Source organism: Lissotriton vulgaris, chromosome 12, assembly GCF_964263255.1.
Source record: "Lissotriton vulgaris chromosome 12, aLisVul1.2, whole genome shotgun sequence".
NCBI lineage: Eukaryota > Metazoa > Chordata > Amphibia > Caudata > Salamandridae > Lissotriton > Lissotriton vulgaris.
In genome coordinates this window covers 663,833,026-663,857,819 of record NC_141700.1, presented here as the reverse complement: position 1 = coordinate 663,857,819, position 24,794 = coordinate 663,833,026, and the positions used below count along the sequence as shown (strand labels likewise).

The 24,794-nt window shown below is 44.5% G+C and overlaps 1 protein-coding gene across 1 annotated transcript in view; it reads right to left on the bottom strand.

The window, feature by feature from the left end:
• CRISPLD2 (cysteine rich secretory protein LCCL domain containing 2) overlaps nt 1-24,794 on the bottom strand; it is a 173,078-nt gene that overhangs the window by 125,019 nt on the left and 23,265 nt on the right. The window contains exon 2 of the mRNA XM_086945849.1: nt 13,813-14,129. Coding sequence (XP_086801975.1) covers nt 13,813-14,052 — 240 coding nt within the window. The 5' untranslated portion in view covers nt 14,053-14,129. The remainder of the gene's footprint in view (nt 1-13,812; nt 14,130-24,794) is intronic.

Below are 24,794 nucleotides of genomic sequence, written 5' to 3'. Positions count from 1 at the left end.
CCTGCGTTGTAACAGCATGCACGGTAAAAGCATGCATTGTAACGTCATACAACCGGGAAGTCATGCATTCTTGGTCACAGTGTCGAGGTCATGATCAACTACAAGATCGGCATAGGAAAGTAACCTGTATCCTGGGAGGAAGGCTTCCATTGACAGGTTTTTCATCTCCTGCTGAGAACCATCCCTTTACGCATAATTTTCCTTTGCCAGCCTACCTTCAAATTTGCCTTCATTAACCCTTCTCCCAATGACCCACCTGTAGCCTGGATGGGCGCCCGACTATGAGTGGTCGTGGTAAGATACATAAAAGCACAGAGTTCAAAGTGTTCCTCAGAGATGTCCAGGTCAGGCTCACTTCCATCACAGCACTCAGCCTATCAGGTTGAAGATGGAAGCAGAGAATGTTAACCCTGCAATCTAGAGCTTTACAGCTAGATTCATCAAAGAGCCGTTTTGCGAGTCCTTAATAGCGATTATTAAGGACTTTCAAAATGGGATTCATGTAGGAATCGCTAAATAAATTGCGATTCCTACACATTCCTTATTTGCGATTAGCAAATTGCTAATCGCAAATAAGGAATAACTCCCCATTCATTCCTATGGGCCATAGGAATGAATGTGGAGTATTCCTTATTTGCGATTAACAAATTGCTAATCGCAAATAAGATACCGATTTCAAGGGTGCCAGGGGTGTCCAAAGGACACCCTGTAGCACCCCTGAAATGCAATTTTACACAGGTGTTGCGCACACACATGTCCAAAGGACATGTGTGTGTGTAACATTCAACAGAGAAAAATGCACTAAAGTGCATTTATCTATTTATGCGCTATTTACCACGAAGTCAGACTTCGTGGTAAATAGCGGCCAAATATTGCGAATTCGCAATTTAAAATTGGTTAATGAATTGCATTAAGAAATCTCTAATAGAGATTCCTTAAATGCGATTCCTCGCAAATATGCGATTTCGCAAATAGCGATTTTTGCATTTGGGATGATGAATCCCAAATGCAATAATTGCGCTTGCAAAGGGCCAGATTCTCAGAATCTGGCCCTTTGCGAGCGCAATTTCCTTTCATGAATCTAGCTGTAAGTTTCCTAATTGTCCTTCACATTCTCCAAATAGTATAGCGCCTGTATCTAAGTCCTAGCGTTGACCTTTTTTTTTAATCTGTGTGTATTTTTGACTCTGTCTCCTACAGGAATGCACACTGGCTAATTCGGTGCAAGAGGACTTGGAATCTGCCCTTCTTTCCAGCCCCAGATGTCCTTTCTTTCAGCTGCAGGGGTGGGAGGTAAGAAACAGTATATGTGGAAGCAGGCAACACCTCCGTGAACAAACGTGCCAAGCCAGCATCCTTTTACAGTGCTTGGAACAAGGACCTAAAGTGTCATTTCTACACCTATAAGAAGTCAGGAAATCCATAAAATGTTAGACATTTCCAGCACTTCTTGTATAAGGTGCTGGACGGGCACCAGCAGCCATGGTTCACTGAAGGATCACTGTGCTCTAGGATCCCCTCGGACCCCCCCCCCCCAGCAGGGGCACCGCAGACCAGGCCAGCCCTAGCAGCAGCGCGCAGCCCTTCAGGACCATATGCCATACCCTGCTAGTGATTTTCCACCAGTGCGCGGCTGAGGGTTGGCCCCTGTCCACCGACCTACTACTGTTCCCTGTACAGTATGTATACAATAAAACTGCAACCCGCGGAGCGACACTCCTCCTTTCGGATGATTTACTTTTGGCTGGCCTTCTCTGCGAGAATGTACACGGATCACATCTGGCTCATAACAAGGCTTGCCAAACCCCGCCGCCCGCTCAGTTTCCATTCGCGCCAAATACCACTGTAGGTCTATACAGTCCTTAAATAGTAATGGAGACCGGCCCTGATGCTCAGGTCACCTACTGTGCTCAACTTTCCCCTCTGCTCCCTGATCTCTTCTCTCTCCTTTTGCTGAAAACATTCCTTTTACCATCAATAGAGTGTGTGGTCAGAGACAAACAAGCACACACATCCACAGCGCCTCCTATGAGAGACAAATAGAAACGCACCCATTCTATCTCTCTCTGTTATAGTTGCTACCACCACACAAACATTCATTTGATGCACAGCCACACTAACACCCTTTTATAGGGGTACAACCCCAGACACAAACTCTCTCAAGGATGTATCACCGTACAGCAGCACTCTCTCTAGTAGCAGGTACAATTATATATACACACTCTGTCTCTCTGGTTTAGGAGTTAGAACCACACAAACTCTTATAGGAGGTACAGCCACTCACTCATAGAGAATAAGGAAGTACAACCATAGAAACACACACAAACTTCTCTCTGATAGAAGTTTAAAAAAAACTACTCTCTCTCTCTCTCTCTCTCTCTCTCTCTCTCTCTCTCTCTCTCTCCCTCTCCCTCTCTCCCTCTCTCCCTCTTCCTCTCCCTCTTCCTCTCCCTCTTAGTAAAACAAACTCTCATAGGAGGTATAACCATACAAATACCCAGTGTCACAGGTGGAACAACCACACACAGAGGCAAACTCAGTCAAGCATCGACCACTCGAAAACTCTCTTGTATGGGTTACAACCACACACACAGACTCTCTCTTTCTCTTCCTTAGAGCAGTTACAGTCACCCACACAAGACCCCCTCACTCCTTTTCAGGGTACAACACACACACATAGGATTTACAAGCATGCACACATCAACAATGTCTGTGATATGTGTTAAAAACACATGCACACTCTTATGAGAGGCACAACCACACAAACACCCTCTCCTTGGTGGTACAGCCCACACTCTCATAGATTGTACAACCACATGCAAACACTCTCTCAAAAATGTACTACCATACACACATGCAAAACTCTCTCATATGAGTAACAGTCACACACACTCTGTCTCTCTCTTACAAGAGTTACAACCAACCACACAACCATGTTCTCTTATATGAGTTGCAACCAAACACACACTCATAGGGTTTACAACCACTTACAACTGTGCTGTGTTTCCCCGTTATAGGTGTTACAACCACACACACACACAACCACACACACACACACACACACACACAAATATACTCTCATACGAGATGCAACCACACATCCAGACACACACACAACTCTCGCTGGATGTACAACTGTGTCTTTGGGCTCAGGGTGCATAAGTGGCATCAAACCTTTTCAAACTGTAATTTCAGTGAGGTTGGAGATTTTCATTTACCTGGAGTCACCTCAGGCCTCCTCAGGCCATTCATGAAATAAGGCATCCTGGCCAGTCACCTTGCATGGCAAACATTTATCTCCGAATTGCCAAGACCTCGGCTCTCCTGTATTTTTCCATGCAGTAATGCAGCTTTATGGAAGCTGGCTGCTGCAGAAAATAAGTGATCCAGCCGTATTGACACAGGAGTTCCTAAATAGACGCTAAACCCCCTCGCGGGAACATAGGTATCTCTGTACTCAGGCAGGACACCGGGCAAAGTGTGGGAGGTGACTTACCTTCGCGTAACTTTTCAGAGATGAAAAAAATGAATGGCATAAAATGGCGCCATCATTTTATCGCGTCTGCTTTTTATTGGAACGATCGTATACTACTGCTAAAAGTTCAGAATTGACTTCTTAGCTAAGGGTTTGCAAAGCTGCTTAGAGAGTTTACTGTAATGTTTGAGAGCACTGCAATTACTTATGGGTGAGTAGTCGCGCTTTATAAGATTACTGATTGGTTGATTTACTACCTGTGGTTCGCAGAGTGTTGTGCATGTTAAGTTACAACCAGGACTTTCATTCCCTTTTTGATAGAATCTTTTCCAAAGTTTATAAATATGTACATTAGAAAAAGAAACAAAATGGCACATTAGCAGCTGGCACTTTTGAGGGGCTCTATACTCCTGCTGAGATAGATAGATAGATAGATAGATAGATAGATAGATAGATAGATAGATAGATAGATAGATAGCAGAAGTATAGAGCCCCTCAAAAAGCCCCAGGACTGGGAAAGAATTACTCTTCTGCTCCATTGCCTGCAAAATATCCCCTTTCTGGTAGGCCTAGACCTTAGTGATCTTGGACAGAAAACTATCCTGTATGTACGGCTTTAGTTATATTTGGAACCGTAGAATGTTTGTAAAGTGCAAACCACATCTAAGAAAACATAACCCGGTGCCACTGACGGCATGTATTTAGCAAGAGGTAGCAGAAGATGGATTTCGGGGTCAGGCATAACTACAAAGGTAATTTGGATGAAAATTGAGATTTATTTTGTCTGGTTGGGATAAAGAATGGGATCTCAAAGCAATATAACCAATGCACCCTAAAAGGCTATTTTTATTATTTCAGAGTTACTAACCCAAGGGTCTGGCCACCCGTTCGGAATGTTATGTTATGTTGTTATGTTAGTATGAATTTGTAGAGCGCACGTTCACCCCGGGGTTTCTTGGCGCTGTGTACCGCTGGGGAACCCGTCCTGGCTTTCCCTGTGAGATGGTCCCTATTGGGCATCCCCAAGGTGAAGCCAGGCATCCCCGGCAGCGAGGGGGCCGTTGTGGAGATTAAGCAAGCTATTGCCCAGAGTTGCAGCGTGGGACCCATGGTTTAGAGAGGCACCGAGCGAGATTTATCGAGCCCGCTGACATTGGTTCCGTACCCTGCCGCGTCAGGAATTGAACCCTGGTCCCGGGCCGACCTCTGCTTCTGGGTCTGCCGCCTCTAACCGGTGAGCCACACTTCTCCGGAATGAGTGGCCATAGATTATTCGAAAGAGAACATTGTGGCCTATATGGACGTCTCCTACAGCCTTGAAGGCCCGGGAAGGGGTGGGGGGGGATACCAGCATGCAAACAAAAAACAATGCAGGGTAAGCTGCCATTGCCAAACTTGATCTCTCTATAAGTGCCCCTCTGTAAGGCCCAAAAGCACACTAGCAACTAAAAAAGGCTTGCAAGAGTGGCTTGTAATGAGATAACAATAAATTTTAATGAAACACTTCATCCTGCACCATATTTTTATGAAATTCTTCCTCTGCAGTATTTTCAGTAAAACATAATAATTGAAACAAGTTTGAACTCAGGGCATAAGTGCCTTTCTTTTGTTTGTAAATATTGTGGATAACAGATGTTATCATGAGATAATTTTATGGTACTCACATTTTCAGCCTTGCAAGGCGTGGTTAGGTTTTACCATGATTACAACTCTTGACCTACAGTTCACAGCAGATTGCTCAGTCAGTTAAACACTTGATGCTGATCTCTTGTCAGACAATACCAGATGTTTCAGCTCTTAGCTCCAATTCGGGGTCAGAGAACTTTAAAAGATGGCTGAGCAGTTCTGGCATGAGATGCCATCTTTAGTGGCCAAAGAACTAGCTAGGGATTTCCCACATGCAGGCATAAGGTAATTATTCATTGAGAGGGAATGCCAGTCATTTTTGTAAGAAAGATCACATTTTCTTCTCCTGGTCCCGAGAGTATTATTACATTTGTCAACAGACCCCTTAACAAGAGTCATAACTTTGTAAACTTGCGGTCAAGAAGCTGGCATCGTTCTGCATCAGACGCATCTAGGTCTGCGGTGGATATTGCGGACATGTGTCATGGCAAATTAGCAAAGAATCACTCTGCTAACATGATCAATGTTATGGAAGAATGACAAGAGGGCGTGGACTCATCATTTCCTGACCTCTACTCCTTCCCTCCTCTGCCCCAATGATCTGAGCTTCCTCAAACATATTTGTCCTCACCCTAGTGCTGGAAAAGAAAAGGGTCATGGAGAGGTTGGAAGGAAAGGGAGTCTCCCCTCCATTTAAAAAAAATGCCTAGTGTTCCTCTTCAGTACCTCAAGTGACAAATCACATGCTTTATTACCAAAATACATTGCAGCCTGGTGTCCAGATGCGAAATCATAAATTTACACAGACAATAATGACATCTGGCTCCCAAAGTTGTGTTCCCGACCAGAGAACATACTGTCTCACCGCTAATATCAATTTTTATTTCCCCTCTATTTACTCGAATGTAAGAAAATAAACTGTGACATCATTGCTTTGAGACAGGGTGTTCTTGGTTGCAGAGGTCGGGGGTCCTGTTTTCTTTTTTTAAATCGCCCTGTGGACTCTGTGGCCAGTTTTTGAACCTGCATGACTTATCCCAAAGTCAATTTGTAACAGATCAGACATTCTCAGCAGCTGAATTTCTTTGGGATGGAGTTCAGAGGGCTCTGGAGGCCAATTGGAATGTTTTATCTGGGTAAAAGGATTGGTAATTTCCCACAAGTGGGTTGCGGTGAATCCCTTTGGAAAAAGTCTTGGGCTTTAACTTCGAGACCCCTTTCTCCACAATGCAGCATATTCAACAGGCAGCAGGTGTCAGTTCAGCATCAATGCCACCCTGCATCTCCACACTTGATCTTTCACTGCATGGTCCCTTTGAACCTTGACTAGGTCTATGCACCACCACGTGTCCAGAAATGGATGCATCTGGTCATCAGCTGTTTCTCTCAAGCCAGTGGCACTGGAATTATTTTCGAGGGAGAGTGATAAAATCATAATTTTAATGTTATAATAATAAACTATCAGGCCTCAAGGATTGTAAGGTTGAAGGTGCTGAACTCATACTTTCTTCTCCTCTAGCTCCTCCCTTACTCTTGTTAGAGCCCCATACCATGGTCTTCAAGTATCCTGCTTCACTGCGCATCAGTGGCCGACTCTCTAGCACAGCTTCACACTACTAGCCGCATGTCACTGTCCCGACCATGCGCTGCCACTGCCGTTAATCCAACACAAGCGCAGGACTGTCACCCACCCAAGACTCTATCTGCAACCTCAGTAGTGGAGAAGTATGGATCTAAGATTCCATTGCATAATTCTGGGTCATTGTCCCAGGCCCATTTCTTATCATCAATAGAAAACACAATCACTAGACTTCCCTTTTGCAGCTCATTGTTAGACAAGCATCATGGAAAATGTGTATCTCAGTAGAATTTCTTTTTATAGAAAAGCAACTATGTGCATAATGAAGTATTTGCCCTTATAGCAGTGTCATTTTAAGCATAGGAAGTAGGCAGTAGGACACAATTTGTAACATCTTATTCATATTAAAAAACGAATTCAACAATCATGTTTTTTAGCACAATTTGCTGTGTTCTAGTAATTACATTTATAATATTCTTTTTACTAAAACAAATAAGGGACTGCTAGAGATCATTATTGACTTAGGGGTTGCACATTTCATAAATGCAACAAGATTAGAAGGATCAGAAAAGAATAAATAGAACAGTTGTTATGTATGTGATTAGAAATCTGCTTCTAAAATGTTCAAATTACTGGCTTTGGGAAACTTTCATTTCTTCATCTTCCAATTTAGGAATTGCAAATTGCAGCTCCTCAACTTGTATGTCTTAAAGTGTACACACAATACAACACTTCTTACTGAATCAGGCCTTCAGCCCAACCAAACTACAACTTTATTTTAAATCCCTTATATGTAAGACACCTGGATATCTGGTGGATAAGCTTCAGAAGATTACCCCAAATAGCCATCCCTGTAATAAGCAATGTGTGTTTGATAAATTATATATTTATTTTAAATTACTGTTTTGCATCTCTGGTGCCTTACACGATATGTAGTTATGTCCTTATTCAATGGATAGAAAATTGTGTATAAAAGTCACAAAGCAGAAATATCCATCCTTAACCCTGGGGTGGCCATACAGTGAAAGGAGTTGTAATAACCCTTTTAGCAGCCTTAATATACACAACAATTCCCATGGAATTGCTTAGAGACTTTAACATTGCCAGGACAAAATCAATAAAGCTGCCACACAATTTAACATATTACATGGGGAATACCTTTTTCAACAAGGTAGGAAGCACGTAGAACGTGTTGTGTTACATTTTCTTTCAAAACCCGTTGCCTTGCACTCTACCAAGAAACTTTCTTCCATCATCTCAAGGTTGTTTTGGTAAATACTTTTCCGTTGGCGACAAGTAGTGACATTAATGAAAAAGATTTTGGATCCATGTTTTTTCTCTTTATAAATGTTCAGTCCTGTGCCATACCAAAGGGATCATATTTACCTGCATAACTCCATCATTTTTATAGTATTAAAGTTCATTAATAAAGCTTGCCTTTCACAATTTTTGGAGGAAGTGGGTATGGGGTTATCAACACAAGTGAAAAGAACTTTTTTGCCAAAACTTACAAAATTGTCATGGGTCTTATCCACCGCTGTGGTTTTATTATTTCACAGCAGACAACTGAAATGATCAGTCCCTTTGGTTGTAAATATACAAATTATTTGTGATTTAGAAATTGTCTTTTAGAACCACCTTTCTTTCATCTTAACAATTTCTATCTTATTAATTCATGTAAAGAAGGCAAGTGGACATCTTATATTTGAAATGCCCCAGTCCACCTGCTAATTCCTAATGTGAGTCCAAGTTCAATTTTGCATTTTCATATTTTCATCATCACGGTTAAGGAAAGTATAAATGAATTACCCCCTAACATGTTTCACAGGTTTTACTGATCACCAGAGGGCCTGCAATGTGTCTTTTTAAGGTGCAGTTCCATGCTGCCTAAATGAAGTAGCACAGTGGTGCATCTTGAAAAAGGTACATTTCATCTCTTTTTTAAGTTCGGTAAATAATATAAAAAATATGTCTAAAGATTATTCATATATTTTGTTCACAATTACTATAATTTTTTTTAAAATTGAGTTTGAAGACTATATGGGCTTGAATCTACTCACGAGGTCACATAACGGTCCTCGTCAAGCGTTGGGTATTTCATCTGGTGCAAAATAACTGGTGCATACCTGCTGATATGCAGGGAGTGCCAGTTATTGTTAATCTGGCCCCCATAATATAAGTTCCTGAGAGAAGCTATGGCATTCACGCGCACCCATATTCTTGTTCTATGAGGTGCTCCTCGCTGTCTGAAATAATGTTGGTGTGTGTATAGGGCCTATATGCAAATGAGTAGCTTTGGGTATTCTTCGGACTCTGACCATTTGTCCAGTGTGTAGACCCCGTTCTACTCCTTTTTGCCCTATCATGCAGCTTCAACATGGTGTCAATTTTGGGTGTGCAGGATGTGGTTTCTCTTCATTTCCTGAGGCACTCTAGAGACTACCCTGTTGTCTCGAAGATTAGTTTTGCCGAATCCCCAATTAATGAGCACAAGCCACACCAAAATGTCAGAATAATCACTCTATCAATGATAACCATTTAGGTTATCTCAGAACACCAAGGCACAATAGCCAGTCCATCAAAAACCTGAGACGTCTGGCTAAACTGACATGCGCACTTAGAAGTGTACATACTACGATTGTGTGATGGAACTACGCCTGGATTCAACCACGCGTGCCGGTTCCACGGAGTCTCAACAACGTAAGTCTTACCCACGAATATGCCTTTACCACGCATGCCTTTGCAACTAATTATGCGTTGTTAAGGCATGTAGGGTAAAGACATTTCCATGGTTAAGACTTGACAGGTAAGTCTTAAGCCCCCGACCACGGCCCCTGCCCTGAGCCCTAAAACTACCCCTTCCCTCCTGAAAACCAATTTTCAGTCCTAAAAACGAACCCGCCTTCCCCTAAGCCTAAAAAACTACCCAACCCCCCCCCCCCCCCCGAGCCCTAAAAACGACCCCTCCCTCCCTCTAAGCCCTAAAAACTACCCAACCCCTAAAAACGACCTTGCTTCCCTAAGCTGTTAAATGTATTATGATCCCTGCCCCGAGCCCCAAAATAGCCCCCATATCCCCGCTTTGACATCGAAACCTACTCCCTCCCTCCTAAAATAACAACCCCCTCCCCTCAGCCCTCAAAACTACCCCAACCCTCCAGCCCTCAAAACTACCCCGAAGCCCCCAGCCCTGAAAATTACCCTGAGCCCCCCAAAACCATGCAAGCTAACCTCTAAAACGCGGCCCCAGCTCCACTTACCTCACTGCGTCGCGTCCTCTCCCAATCCTTCCTGCTTCCGCCAGTCAGCAACTAGAACGCGCACTGCCTTAACCACGCATATGCGTGATTAAGGCATATGCGTGATTAAGGCAAGCGTGGTAGCGCTTGCGAAGTTGGAACGCGAGTGGCCCTGCCCGCGTTGTTCGCAATGTTTCCCACATACCACTCCTCCTTCAGCTCCCATGGCCCTGTCCCTCCCCGCACATGTTGGCTCAGCCAGCAGTGGAAAATAGAACAGTAATAAAGTATTGCTTTATTTTTCAGTTGCTGGCTCTGAGCCAGTGGGGCGATGCTCCTTCGCCATTGCAGAGGAGCCGCCACTATTTACAACTTGTTTTGAGAGAGGAGCCGTAGCAGAGAATGTCATAGATCTACACCCGCAGAACTACGACTCACATAGATTCAGATTTACAACTTTCGGAAATTCACAAAGGTTGCCAGAAGTATTCCTGGGCATTCATCTGACAAACTTTATGATTTCCTGTTTCCAAATGTGGAAGCAGTACTACATGCATGATTGCACGTTGTTTAATCAAACATGGTGAAATGCCATCGCCTTTGTGCAGTGGCACCATAGATGTTTTCTCTTTTTCTCCTCAAAGGGAAATGTTTTTCTTCATGCAGGAACTCTTTCTTTTACACCCCGTCTTTTAGGGGGCATTTCCTTTCACTTCTCAACCTGGAATAGGATTTGCTCTTGTCCCTGATAGAGGCAAACCTTCAACCATTTTCAGGGTGGGAATGGGTTGGGGAAGTGATGGTTAACACCCACAAATTCAAAATTTGTATTCACAAAATTTCCAGGGAATTCCAGCAACGTAAGGCCCACCACCCACCTTAGAGCAGGATTTATCCATGCACAAAATGACCCCTATCGAGAGGTAATGTTGCAGATGAGTTAAAAAGGTCTACAAGTGTAAGGTCAACTTTTGTGACTTCCTTGTCCTCCTAAAACAAGCCATTTGTTATGAGTAAGCCTGATTCACAGGCACAAATAGCTCTGTAAATCGGGCCCACAGCGTGTTGGTAAATATTGGACCAGGCTCCGTGCCCGCCCATTCGCAAATGTAGGAAGGACAACACAGACAAAGGACTCAGTAAGCCAGACTTTATGTACGCTTCCTCAGCAGCGCCCATATTATACATCATTGCTCATTGCACAGAATATAAGGCCCTTTCATTTGCTGCAAGTCTCTCGTGGAACCTCTAGAAAGGGACATTCAGCCAAGCCGAGGACGGAGCCTGAACCATCCCTCCAAGTAAACACAAGGCAGGCAGGGAACACTGGGTAATTTCAGCAGTTGCATGTCCCTAGCCAGTGAAAACAGACTTCGCTTTCCTACACCAGTCAGTGTTTGCTTTCAGCCAGCTCCTTATTTCCAGGTAGAGGCTCTCTAACTTATAGAGGTTCAGGGGAACGTCTTAATAGTATAGAACGTGTGAATGTGGTGGGGAGGGCTGGACAGGGTCAGTCGCAGATCAGTACCTCTGAAAGTTAGAGCTTAGGATAAATCAGTCGCATTACCTTCTTTATAGGTTTTTGTTTATAACACTTAAAATTCAATACAATAAACTAGCAATGTCCAGTGCGTACCCCTGAGAGCACGAGCCACACCTAATGTCAGAATAGTCACTCTATCAATGATAACTATTCCCATTTAGGTTTTTTACATGTAGGCTCTATCATGGGTGGTTATCTGGAAAATTCCACTAGATACAGAAGCTTGGGAAGGAATGGGGAGAAGTATCTGAGTAACTCTTATCTGGCCCTTAGGCCGCTTCGAAATGGTGCACAGGGGCGGCCTTAGGCATGTGCAAGCTGTGCACCTGCACAGGGCGACCAAACCCCTGGGGCCACCACGCCAATATATATCCTAATATAATAATCCTCTGAGGATGGATACATATTTGTGTGGCAGCCCCTGGCAGGGATTTGGTGGCCTCCGGCTCTGTTCCACTTCCAAACACCCTGACCCTCCTCTCTTCACTGGCCTCACGCTCCGCCCCGCCCGGACATCCTCTTCCGGGGCCCCCTACCTATGCTCCCTGCCCAGGGCCGCTATGAGCCTAGAGCTGCCCCTGTGGTGCATTTTCATTATTTTTTCCCTGCACTGCTCCCCCTACATACCCCCCCCCCCCCTCCATGTTGGACTGGCCGCAGCCGCTGACAATGCGTCTTCTTTGAAGAGCAGACAGAGCTGCAATAAGAAGTAAATGTGCAGAGAAGAAATAGCCGGAGATGGAGTGAGATAGAGATGCTGCATGAGATGGAAAGTTAAGCCTGAGGAAGGAGGACTTATCTGAAGACATATGAGGCAGTTGGAGAGGGACGAGCAATAAAGCAGATACCTCTATATAAAGGTACTGAAAGATGGAGGCAGCTGAAGAGAGAGGAGGAAAGAGAAGGAGAATGTGGGGGGGGGGAATGAGGGAAATGGAGAAAGATACGGAATGGGGAGAGAACGCCACCACCTGGATATCCTCGCGAGTGACGAGAAGTGATTTATAAATCTACTGAGTGATTGATTGAGTGAACGTTGGGGAGAGGTATAGACAGCTGGAGCCAGCCAATAACCAGCACTAAGAAGCAATCAGTCATGATGAGGCACTATACAAATATTTCCCTTCTTTTTTCTTCCTTCCTTGAATCCCTCACTGGGAGGAAGTAGTGTATGAGGGGGAACCTCCACAGGACTGAGGGACAGGCTGAGGATGGTGCAGCTGAAAGGCAGTCTAAGGATATAAGGAATGAGGAGGGGGAAGTAAAAAACATGCAAAGAATGAGGAAGAAACAGCTTGAGAGAGTTGACAAATGAGGTGGAAACAGCAGAAGAGAGGTGAAGTGAGAGGTGGGCACCGCATGAGAGGAGGGTGAAAGGATAACAGAGGTATGGCAATGTGGGTATCTAAGAAGTATTGGATGTATTGTAATTTGGGCGTGGGAACGATGTTACAGGTATGGTAGTTTAGACAAGGAAGGAAATTACAGGTAAGGCAATTTGAAATTGGGGAGGATATTGGCTGCATTAATCATTCAGACAAGCATGCTGAATGCCAAAGCAGTCTTGTTCTTAAGTTTAGGGTTGACATTCAAAGTCAACTTCCCTTCGCTGGCCGCTGTATTTTCTGAGAATGTAATTCTGTAAGTTAAAGTTTATATGTTTGATTGCACTTGTCATTCATTATGGATTTTTTTTTAGAGTTTTATATAGCGCAAACTAGACCCGAGAGATCGGGTATCGGAGCGCTTTACATGAGCACCAGTTTCGTTACAGAAGAACACATTCATTTTTGGTAGGCACGGGGAGATTACGTGATTTGCTCAGAATCACAGGATGTTTTTGCGTTGTTCCCGAGACTCGAACCCGGTTCCCCAGCTTCGTGGTAGACCACTCTAGCCGTAAGGCTACATCCTCTCCCCTTATGCATCGATTACATGGACATTTCCCTATTTGTATATTTCACTTACTGCACTGCATATCAACTTTAAACACAGTGCATGTTTTTCAGCTCACTGTGAAGAAATGCAATTCAACAGGTAACTGTTATTAAACTAAAAAGTAATAACCTATTAGCAGTATATTGCTTTTTGAGTATACAGAAATACAGGCGCGGCCGGTATAGGTAAGAGCGTTGGGGAGTCGCTATACGACCTATCCCATCGTATGTCGACTCACCCCTACCCCACCCCACCCTCTCACCTACACAGGCTGTGCCTGCCGAAATATTGAACGATAAATGTACTTGGATGGAAATTGCATCTCTAGAACAACATATGATGATGTGGTGGTAGGACCTGGCCAGCCTTCGGGAGGTCCCTCTTCGCGTCACATTTGGAGGAACAGACTCACCATGTATTCCATGTTGGAGGCGGAGGGGTGGACCTGACCGCGCAGTTTATTGTGCAGCAGCAGGATCTCCTCTCGGTCAGACCTGGAGATGGCCCGCTTGCCCCTGGAATGGGGCTCTTGTTCTTGGTATTTGCTCAACAGGTTTTCCAAGATGGTGTTGTTGGCCATAATGAAGGCATGGGATGCATGCATCAGCAGCACGAGTCCGAGAGGAAGAAGCCAATACGGTGAGGGGCTCATGGCCAAGCTTGTCCTACCAGGGTCCAGGTGATATGAGATCTGGCGGCTGAAGCAATGTTCTAGGAAGACCTAAAAATCTGAGGAAAGAGAAGAAAGAGTTCAGAGCATTGCAGAATATTCACATGTAAGATAATTCAAGAGAGGTTAATGTACCCTCTGCAGAGATTCCTATGTAGCCTGAAGGTTAGCATGGGCTGGTTGCATCTTTCACTCTTCTCAAGCAGTTATTACAAATGCCATTGACTTCACAATTTAGAAATTTATAAAACAACACAAATCCACATTAATTAAGACTAAATAACACATACAAAAATATTATGTTGACAAAAGTGGCTGGTGCTTGTGCATTCTGCTTGCTGAAGGCAATGTTTGTGGTAATATCAGGAAAGTAAATGGTAACAAAAATTGGTAATGCGTCAGTTTCGCCTATATAATTAATAAAGAGCTGTTTTCATCAATCATCATCGGGAAGAAGGAAAGAGCTCCCTGACAGATAACACAGGATTAGAGGATGTGGCGCAGCGGGCAGAGTTGCTCACTCGAGAGCTGGGGATCCCGCTTCGAGTCGTGGCAGTCCAGCACAACATCCTGTGATTCTATGCACATCACTTAACCTCTCTGGGTGATAAATTGTTGTAGAAATATACTGCAATAATAAAAGGCAAAACTTTATGAAAATATAGTTCCAGCAAAGCGGATGTTAACAGTATTTCTGTGGCGGGAAACTGATAAGAGAAGCAGACAAGGAACAAACATTGGTAAATGCAGGAAAATATGTTACACCTAATAGAAATGGAGGGAAGGTAAGTGGCACACACAGGAACCAATGAGAGCCCAGGATAGTAAGTCGCTTTTAAGTTTATATTAAAAATAATAGATTTCTCAAGCACTGCGCAAGCGCTGTGCAGGCGGAGCCTAGTAGTTGGTGCACTAGACCATAAAATAGGCAGAAGAAACCAGATACCTGGATCACACACTGACCTCTCAGACCAGCTCTTGGGGCACTGCAAGATTGCCCAGTTCGCCCGTAGGGCAAACTGCTTCCCCTTCCAAGGCATACAAACTGTCTTTCATGCTCCAGAACACGTGAGTCTTATATATGTCTGAACCCAGCTACGTTTATGATTCACCCTTGTGTTGTCCCTGATTACTGGAAGTACTAAGCGTGTAAGGAATGGGAAGAAATGTACGGCCACATGCATCATTGCACCCGTTTGCGATTCCTAAATTGCGAAAATTAAGGAATCGCAATTTAGAAATCGCAAACGGCAATGCATGAATAATTTGCAAATATTTTTGCGATTTCTTAATTTTCCTTAATTGCGATTCACATTTTGCGAATCGCAATCAAGGAAAACCTTCCCATTGATTCCTATGGGCCAAAAGGCCCATAGGAATCAATGGGAAGGCATTAACATTTTGCGATTTTCATTTTGCGAATCGCAATTTGTTAATGCATTTCAATGGTGCTGCACCCTTGAAATGTTTTTTTTAAGTGCAAGTTTCACACACACGTGTCCAAAGGACATATGTGTGTGTAACATGACACTTTCAAAAATGCTTTTTTGAGCATTTTTGAAAGATTTCGCAAATTAACACGAGGTTCAACCTCGTGTTAATTTGCTCCCCCTATTTGCGAATTCGCATTTTTTTAAACATTTATGCATTGCATTTAAGGAATCACAAAAATGCGATTCCTTAAATGCAATCGCATTTTTTGAAATCGCAAAAAATTGCGATTTCTAAATAATTGTTTAATGCATCCAAAAAAGTGATTTTGAAATCGCAAACGGCCGAATTTTGCGATTCGCACCGTTTGCGACTCCAAAATTGCTTGATGCATGTCCACTGAGGTTTTAGTAACAAGTGCTCCTTGTAAATGGCCTTAAATAAATACAAGCATAAATGCCTCACTAAAAGCTCAGCAAGTGGATAACCCTCCCAATGCACCGATAAAACGGAGCTGATGGTCAAGGATAAACCAGTGTCACCAAACTATGCACTTATCATGGAATTAGTGATGTCATTGATGATGTCAACTGTCTCGTTCTTGTAAATAAATGCTAATTGGTAGTTGTATATCATACAATCTGGCACTAGTCACGTGTGATGTCACTGATGCTGTCCTTTTGGATGTCCTATCTAATGATACAGGTGAACGTGCGTGACGTCACTGATGATGTCATCTATGATGTCATATTGCCGTTGATGTCACTGGTGCCGTCATTTGTGAGGCCATTGTTGATTCCATGACGGACATCATCAATGTGAAGTGCATTATCAGTGGTGACGTCATTGGTAAGGCCGTTTACGAGTTCTTCTGTAACTTCATGTGATTTCCTCAATGGTGCAATGCTGAGTTGCACAACCCCAGGAGCCAGGGCCGGACTGGCCATAGCGGGCACCGGGCGTTTCCCCGGTAGGCCGCTAGGGTGGGGGCCGGTTTTGGGCCTCTGGGGGGCCGTTTTTGTTACCGGGGGTCGGCAATGTCGGCCCCGGTAACAAAATCGGCCGAAACCAGCCGTCACAAACTGCTCACCTGCACTCGCCCTGACCCCAGGGGGGGCCAGCTGAGCAGTTTGCCAGGGCCGGTTTCTGTTCTCAGTCCGGCCCTGCCAGGAGCCTCCTAACTCACAGAGAGAGCCACTCTTGGTCCTGGGTTTGGGCAGACAGAAATGTGGCCCCTTGCTGATGGTAGTAAATTAAATGAGACACCAGGGGGCCCCTTTTGTGTTCACTGGTCAGTACTGGACGAGCAGGAACTGGGCCCTGAACACAAACATCCCCGGACTCCCCCAACGCACCTAAATCTCTGCCAGCTCAGCTTCCTCATGCACACAGATGATGGTTTTGTTGATGTGTGGCCAGCAGGGATCCGAGGGGGAAGGGAGGGAAAGGAAGGGGGCTAAAGGGGTGTTAAAACAAAAAACATTGCCGCAGTATAATAATGAAGGACTGTAAATCAATTGAAACTGGCTAAGCACACAGAAACGAACAGGCAGGAACAAGGGGAAGGCTGGAGCAAGAGGAGAAGGGCGCTGTGTGGACATAATCTCAATACACACAGGTGCAAGCGCCCCCTCTGGGCCCAGCTGGCCCATGCTAAAGGCCGACCCGGTTATGTTGAGTGGGTTTTATTTAGCTACTCGATTGTGTGTCCCAGTGCTAGGCGTGCTGATAAATATCGCTAAGCCTCAGTGACCACCGATCAGGGCGTTAAAGCTGAAACACCCTACTGGGTAGATCCCATTGCAAAATGTGCGTAGGGGTCGGGACCTACGGTCTCGAGGTAGGGAGTTTATAGTTTTGACACGGTTTAGACAAACGTGTTACCCTTGCAGCACACCAACTAAACAGATAGAAAAACCAAATTAAATCATCATAAGCATATCAGCATCAAGCTTAACAGAAGGTAGTGCATCTCTAACTCTTCTAAAAAGTTGAAGCTGAAACAACCACGTTTTCAGTGATTTCCTAAATGCCAGGAGATCTGGTATCATCCTTAGTTCCAACTGCAATTTTTTCCACAATTTTACCGGCAGAATTACTAAAAAAAACAATACAACAATAGCATTCGCTCAAGAACCTATCTTCGCACATCTGTGGAAGTGTAAAGACACGCCTCTGAAGTAAGGGGCCACCTTCTGTGAAAAATGCAACACCCGTCGGTGTATCTGTGAGCGTTTAACCCACCGTGAAGCTGTAACGCGCAGTTGCAAAGGAGGGTAAACATACCGACTCTTGGCACAAGGTCATGGTTTGACTGTGTATGCCTGGTAGTTGGTCTGAGGTGTGCATGTTGTTTCCCAGCGCATGGATGAGTTAAGTAAGTGCTTGTTCTTGGTCTGAGGTGTACACGTTGTTTTGTGGCGCATGAATGAGTTTTGTGAGTGGTTGTTCTTCGTCTGAGGTGGGCATTTTGTTTCCTGATATGTGTGTTGTTAAGGTTTGTTCCTCTGTGTCTGCAGTAGGTCTGCCTAGGTTCCAGTAACATCCTGTGTATGACTGTATTACTCTCTCGGGCACCACCTTGTGGTTGCTGCATGGCTTTGCAGACAGCCCTGTGCCATGAGAGTGCAGTGCATGCAGATTGGCTGGAGCGGTGGTTGATCCACCCGTCCCCTGAATGGCTGAAGTGCATGTGAGTGCCAGTGGTGATTAACGTCTGAGTGGTGTGATTGCCTGTCACTCGCCTGCAGGCAAATGTGTTGAGTAAGTGGTTCAGATAGACTGACTTTGATATCCCTGACAAACGAGCTTGGATAAAATCCCCCGTGTTTCTGTCCTGTTACTAAGCCTCGTGCAGACGTGATTGTGCTTTATAGCTGCACATTGTTGTTTGTTTCAGTCTTACAGGCATTCACGTCGGTACATGCATTGTACTTTTTTTGTCTTATTCTTGCACAGTGGAAAACCCCATATTGTTTTTGTTCTGCATGCCTGTACAACTCACCCTGAGACCTGAGTGGTGGCGCTATATGAAGAAGGTAATTACCCCAGGGTCGCTCTAGGATCATGGCGGCCCTGGGCAGGGAGCGTAGGTAGGGGGCCCCGGAAGAAGGGGTCCGGGTGGGGCGGAGCACGGATGCCAGTGAAAAGGGGGGGGGTCAGGGTGTTTGGAAGTGGAATAGAGCCAGAGGCCACCAAATCCCTGCCAGGGGCCGCCACACAAATATGTATCTCCATCCTCAAAGGATTATTATATTAAGGATATATATTGGCGCGCCGCCCCTGGGGTTTGGTGGCCCTGTGCAGGTGCACAGCTTGCACATGCCTACGGCCGCCCCTGATTACCCCTCCTCATCTACTAGGAGGGTAGGCTAGACTGGGGCCCAGGTAGGTCTAAATGTGAGGCAGTGATTTCTAGCTCACTGGGTTAACGCGCTAAAGCCTGATGATGTTCGTGTTACCCTTCAGACAAGTCAAACTAGCGTCAAGCACGTATTGCCACTGTCCAGGATCTATACAGAGGGTGTTTTGCATTCTAACTGGAACTGGTTAAGGTCAGGGCTCGAGTCGGGGTACCAAGTGGATGGACGGCCTCCCCCCACTTATTTTACCGGGTTTTTACTGGGTGGACGCCACCCCCCCTGCCCAAAAGATGGAGCCGGTACCCGAGTCTGCACCTGGGCGCGAATGATAGCCATTCAAATGCACCTAAGGCTCAGACTAAATCTCCCCTTCTACCTCGCGCCCTTCCCTTGCCAGACTTTCTCAGAGCACAGCCGAGGTGCCAAAGCTTCAAGGAGCTGCGCTGTCTACACGCCAAGCATGTCACTTCCAGGGACCCCGACAGATGCCCGTAGTGCCTACGGCCCGAGTCTGTAATAACCCGTGGATTCCGAGGAATGGGTCCTGTGTATAGTGTGTTCTTGTGTTTTGAGTGACTGCGACTTTTTGCAGTACTATACCTCTACTTGTATCTTGTATGTATTCACGCATTTCAGACGGAGACCGGCACATTTTGTGATGTCACTTCCTGTCGTGACGTCACTTCCGGTGACACCACTTAACTTGGAGCATCCCCCCACTTCTTTTTTTAGGACTTGTGCCCTGGTTCAGGTACAAAGAGTCACACATGCCCATATGGCAGCTAACACTGGTTGGTCATCTTCGCGGTCGTGTTTTTTTTAATTATACTGTTTTGGGTCTGGCTTGACCTCAAGGCTGTCTCTGCAAGACCTACTGTAACCAATTCCTTAAAATATACATAGTGTGAGCTTAGGTTATACCCAAAAGAGTACTTCTCGCTCACTGCATGCTGTTTGTTGTATCATTCAACTCTCTAGGAAGTACAGGCCAGATGTAGGACAATTTTTTGCAGTCGCAAACTGAAAAATGGGCCATTTGCGACCACTAAAAAGGCCCGTAGCAAGTACAAACCCTGTCTTGCAAGTTGGTAACCTATAACCGAATTGCAAAGTAGGGTTTGTGAGCCGCTATTAGAAAGGGGCGTGCCTCCCTTCCTAATAGCGAGTCGCAGGGGGGTGTATGGTTGTTTTGCAACCGCAAATGGGGTTGCAAAACAATTGCATTTACCACCAATTTAAAATTGGTTGTAAGCCAGTCGCAAACAGGAAGGGGTCCCCTAGGGACCCCTTCCTCTTTGTGTTTGGCAGCGAAAATATTTTTTCCGCGAATGCAGTGGTCCCACGGATCGCTGCCTGACCTTAAAAAATGAAAAGAAAACCTTTCTTTTTTTTCTTTTAAATGCATCCCATTTTCCTTTAAGGGAAACGGGCTGTATATGGGGGAAAAACGTTGCTTTATTTAAAAAGCAAACGCAGACATGGTGGTCTGCAGTCCCCGGTAGGCCACCATCACTGTGATAGTAGCCCATTCCCAACGGGTTGCAAATTGCGACCTGCCTCATGAATATTGATGACGCAGGCTTTTTGCAACCCCATTGGGAATCGCTAAATGTGTCTCAGACACATTAGCACATTCCCTTTTGCGAGTCTCGAAAAATCGCAATATGCGACCAGCAAAGCGGAATAGTTGTGCATCTGGCCCTTCTTCCATATGGATGCATGCAGGATTGTTTACACCTGAAAAGCACATTGAATCGTCACAGTTTTTTGCATTCTGTTCTAGTTCTTTATCTCATATTTGCATTCCGTAAACAAAGCAAGCAATTTTTGCTGCCTCCCGAACCAGTGCCCCCCCACCCCCACACACACCCAAGGTTCTGCTAAAGCTGTAGGTCTGGCTTTAATGTTGAAAACAACATTCATGCATGCAGCATATGCAACCAATATTTGTGGATGCCTGTATAGGCACTTTAATACCAGAGCTATTGGCTTCGCCAATGCTTGCTAATTAATATATTTTAAATCATATATTTATTTATATTCATATTTTGTTGTACTTACCTTTTTCAGTACAGTATGATTTTGTACTAAAAATGCAATGCAGATCTTTGCTGTACAGCTGAGAGCTGGAGGGTTATTTTCCCTTTTCACTTTCTTTTAATAAACAATGTCTTTTGTGATCACGATTATAGTGTATATTTATTGATTTTACTCAAAGTAGTAATTAATGTTTTTTAGGGTCAGTTACGTGATTTGAAATCAAAGTATGGATAGTTAACAAATGAACAAAAAAGGTGGGGCTGTATTTGTCATTCTGATCAAGAAATAGGTAAACACATTATCAAAACAAGCACTGACAAAGCCAATAGATCTGGTGTTGACCCCCAGCCTTTTCGATAAATCATGGATTATTTTTTCATGTTTTTTATAAAACGTTATTCTACTGGCTAAAAAAAAAATATGTTTTGCTCTCAAAAAGCACACATAGAAGTCCCAGACTCTTAGTGGAACAACTTTCTATGTGGATGTACTCGTTGTGAAAGAACAGAATGCTGTCACTCACAATGAAGTTAGCAAATGGCTGAAGTGGGCTGACCCACTGCCCCATGCTGTATGCAGGAGTTGACAGAAGATGAAAAATAGGAACGACATAATAACCAATGGATGAAAAGGGCGACTGAAAGCCCCTGTATATATGTATTCTATACATATAATTTTAGAAAAGCCAAAAGATGTTGGCTAGCGCCAGACACAAAAACACCCCTTTCTCCCCTCCACCGACCAGAATTATTTTTTTTAAGTAAGAGGATTGTTTTCTAAAATAAGGGGAAGGGAAATAAAATTACAACCTCTTCCCAGTAACATTTGGCAGGGCCTGCCTGGCTACAGCTGAAGACACGGGTAACCCTAAAAGGACTGTGGGAGTGGACAAGGGTCATTTTTCGTGGCCTGGTCAGCTGAGGGGCCTCATTCGATTCAGCCTTGAAGGCAGCACTTAGGATATAGAATACATTTTTCTTATATCCACATACATGATTTACTGCTGCTGTGATTTAATGCTCTTTGTTACTATGCTAGACCCTTAAGTCTCTACAAAACTGCATAGGAAACACACGTTTTTGGCTACTGTATTTAGGAAATTGAAGTATAAAATAAATAATGCACAGCCATCGTTTAAATTATGGGAAAAGAGACCCCATTTTTCATGGAGAGGTTCAGGCTTGCTCGGTACACCCAGACTGCGCCATGTAAGGGTGGTTTCACCTCTGTGTGAAAAAAGGCATGATTAGGGGCGGCCCGTGCAGGTACGAGCAGTGGGGCCTGGTGGGGTGGACTCGACAGATGATGACGAGGGAAAATTAAATAAATAACTATTTTTTCCCTCATCGTCATCTGTTGAGACCCCCCCACTCCACCCACCGCTTTTACCTCCATGGGCCGCTCCTGCGCGTGATGCAGGACTTAACACCATGCGCGCTAGCGGAATTCCGCTCGCACACTGGGATTTGCGAAAAACGCACTTTACGTGACGAGCTGGGCTCGTCATCAGCGCGCGAGGAGGCTACGCCATGACGAGCCCAGCTCGTCATCAGCGTGGAAGGGGTTAAGGAGAAGCACATAAGTATTAAAACTAGAAATTATATTAAAAAAATCTCTGGATCATCTAAAGCTGCCTCAGGCCAGATGTAAAAAGGCTGTGGTGGGAGGGTCAGGCGTGACGGATATGTTTTGAAAAGGTTTACCCCTGGCTGCCAGCAAGCAACAATGTCCACCATCAGTCTTCTAGAACCTGGAGAGGCAAATTTTGACGTAACACATAAGGATGTGTTCACATAAAATGCCATTTCCCATGCCGAAAACGACAAATGACACACTACAGTGTTCTCTCCAATGATTTCACACTGACTATTTGGATGAGCCAGCTGTTGGAAATATAGCTCCTCCCATGTCTGATAACAAAATGTCTGTTTCACACATGCACTCGCGATTCTACCTCACATATAGAGCATCACTAGAGCTGATATTTACTGCCCACCCCCCCCCCCCCATGTCCAACTTCCCTTCATCCCTCCCGGTGCCTAATTTGTGAAAATGTAAGCAACAAGGGCTTCCTAAGGAGGCCTCCACATGTTGCACCATCCATTACCGCTGCCAATGACAGTATCTACACAACTAACCCTCACACTGCTACAAGTGTGACAATTCAGACTATTCGAGGCCCACCAGGCTAGAAGAAAGGTTTGGGCAGCAGGTATTACTTGTTTTAAATGTATATTGAATTAATACATAACTTGTTCTGCTCATCTTTAAATTCACAAATAGCGCCACCATGTGGCAGCTTTCATAAGTGCCACTGTTGACATTTAAATTGCGGTGGCTTAAATTAAGCAGAAGGGAAATGGGAGCACACTTACTCACAACCCAGCAGAGTTCACGGCTTTGAATTACGGGAAATGCAGTTCACAATTAGCACTTAGTTGAATATTAGGGTTAGTATTTCACCAAAGTTGGTGCAGATAGTGCTGTTCATTTCTAGACATGTGTTTCTGGATTTTATCCTTCCTCAGTAGAGATCAAAAATACATTTTATCAGGGGTTGCTGAGAATGCTGCCACCATCCTGTCAGGTCTCAGTACCTCTCACAAGTGCACAGGTGCATGTCCAAACATTCATTCGCTCACTGGCTCTAGGGAGCTTCATGGTGAATGCAGTTCACAATTAGTGCTTACTTGAATATTAGTAGTGTTTCTGGATCTTATCCTTCATCAGTAAAGTTGAAAAACTAATTGTGCTAGGAAGTGTAGCAGGGTGCTCCCACCCACCCTTTTGTTTCAAGGGCTCCCTTGAGCCATCAAGCTGATGAGCTTTGGAGTTGCATATGTGTGACGGAGAGTGGTACTGTAACCTGTGAAGACTTTGGCAACATTTCCAGCAAACGAAGATGACATTTGAATGCTCTCTACTGATGGAGGACGAAACCCAGACACACATACATGTCTAGAGGTATACAGCACTATCTGCACCAACTTTTGTGACAAACTACAGTCAAATTTGACATAAGAGCACATTTCATACTTCATTTATCATAATGCAAAGGGGCTAACTGTGCTGGGATGTGAAGCAGTGTGCTCCCAAACCCCATACGTCTTACATTAAGCACTGATCCCTCCAAAAGGCAAGTGGGAGCAGAAATGTCAGAAGATATGTGTTGGGGATTGGGGCAATATGAGTCGCAGGGAGCATTTTGGGGGGTTCACCTTCTTCCTAAATCAGACCATTTTAATAAGCAAAACTCTGCCTGATATTGAGCCTGAAGGTAATTACTTGGCATCCCATCTTTGAGTTTCAATCCCTTTACCGCCTTCTAAAATTAGCCTTGACTGCTCGCCATCGCTACTTTAGAAAGGCAAGTTTAGAAAAACAATCACTGTTCTCTAAATGTCATTACACACCAGTGATATACAAGAGTGTTCACAATGGATGTTGCCCAGTAAGAACCTACTGAGCCCCAGACACAAAGGAAAGTTCTCACAGTGCACATCTCTCCTTTTCCCATGACATCAAAATAGTGGGGGATCTTAGAAAGAGGGGAAATACAATAGTAAGAGTTACTTGAGAACACACTTATGTCAGGGCCCCAAAGTGGGCAATTCACTTGGAAAGACAGACATCACCTCCAGATGTGGGCCTGTGGGTGAATTTTAACCACAAAACTAGGAGACTTAACATATAATCCTGGCAATACTACTTTTCTGAAATGTAATGGAAATAAATGTATTTATAAATCTGAGCAGGCCCCACAACAGAGTGACACCTCCCTGGGAAGGGTAGTCCTTTCGTCCCACCATCAGATTTGCTGCCACTTCAAATTTGTTCTAGCAGGCTAATTTGAAACAAACCAAGAGATGGTGGGGGCCTGATTCACAAACT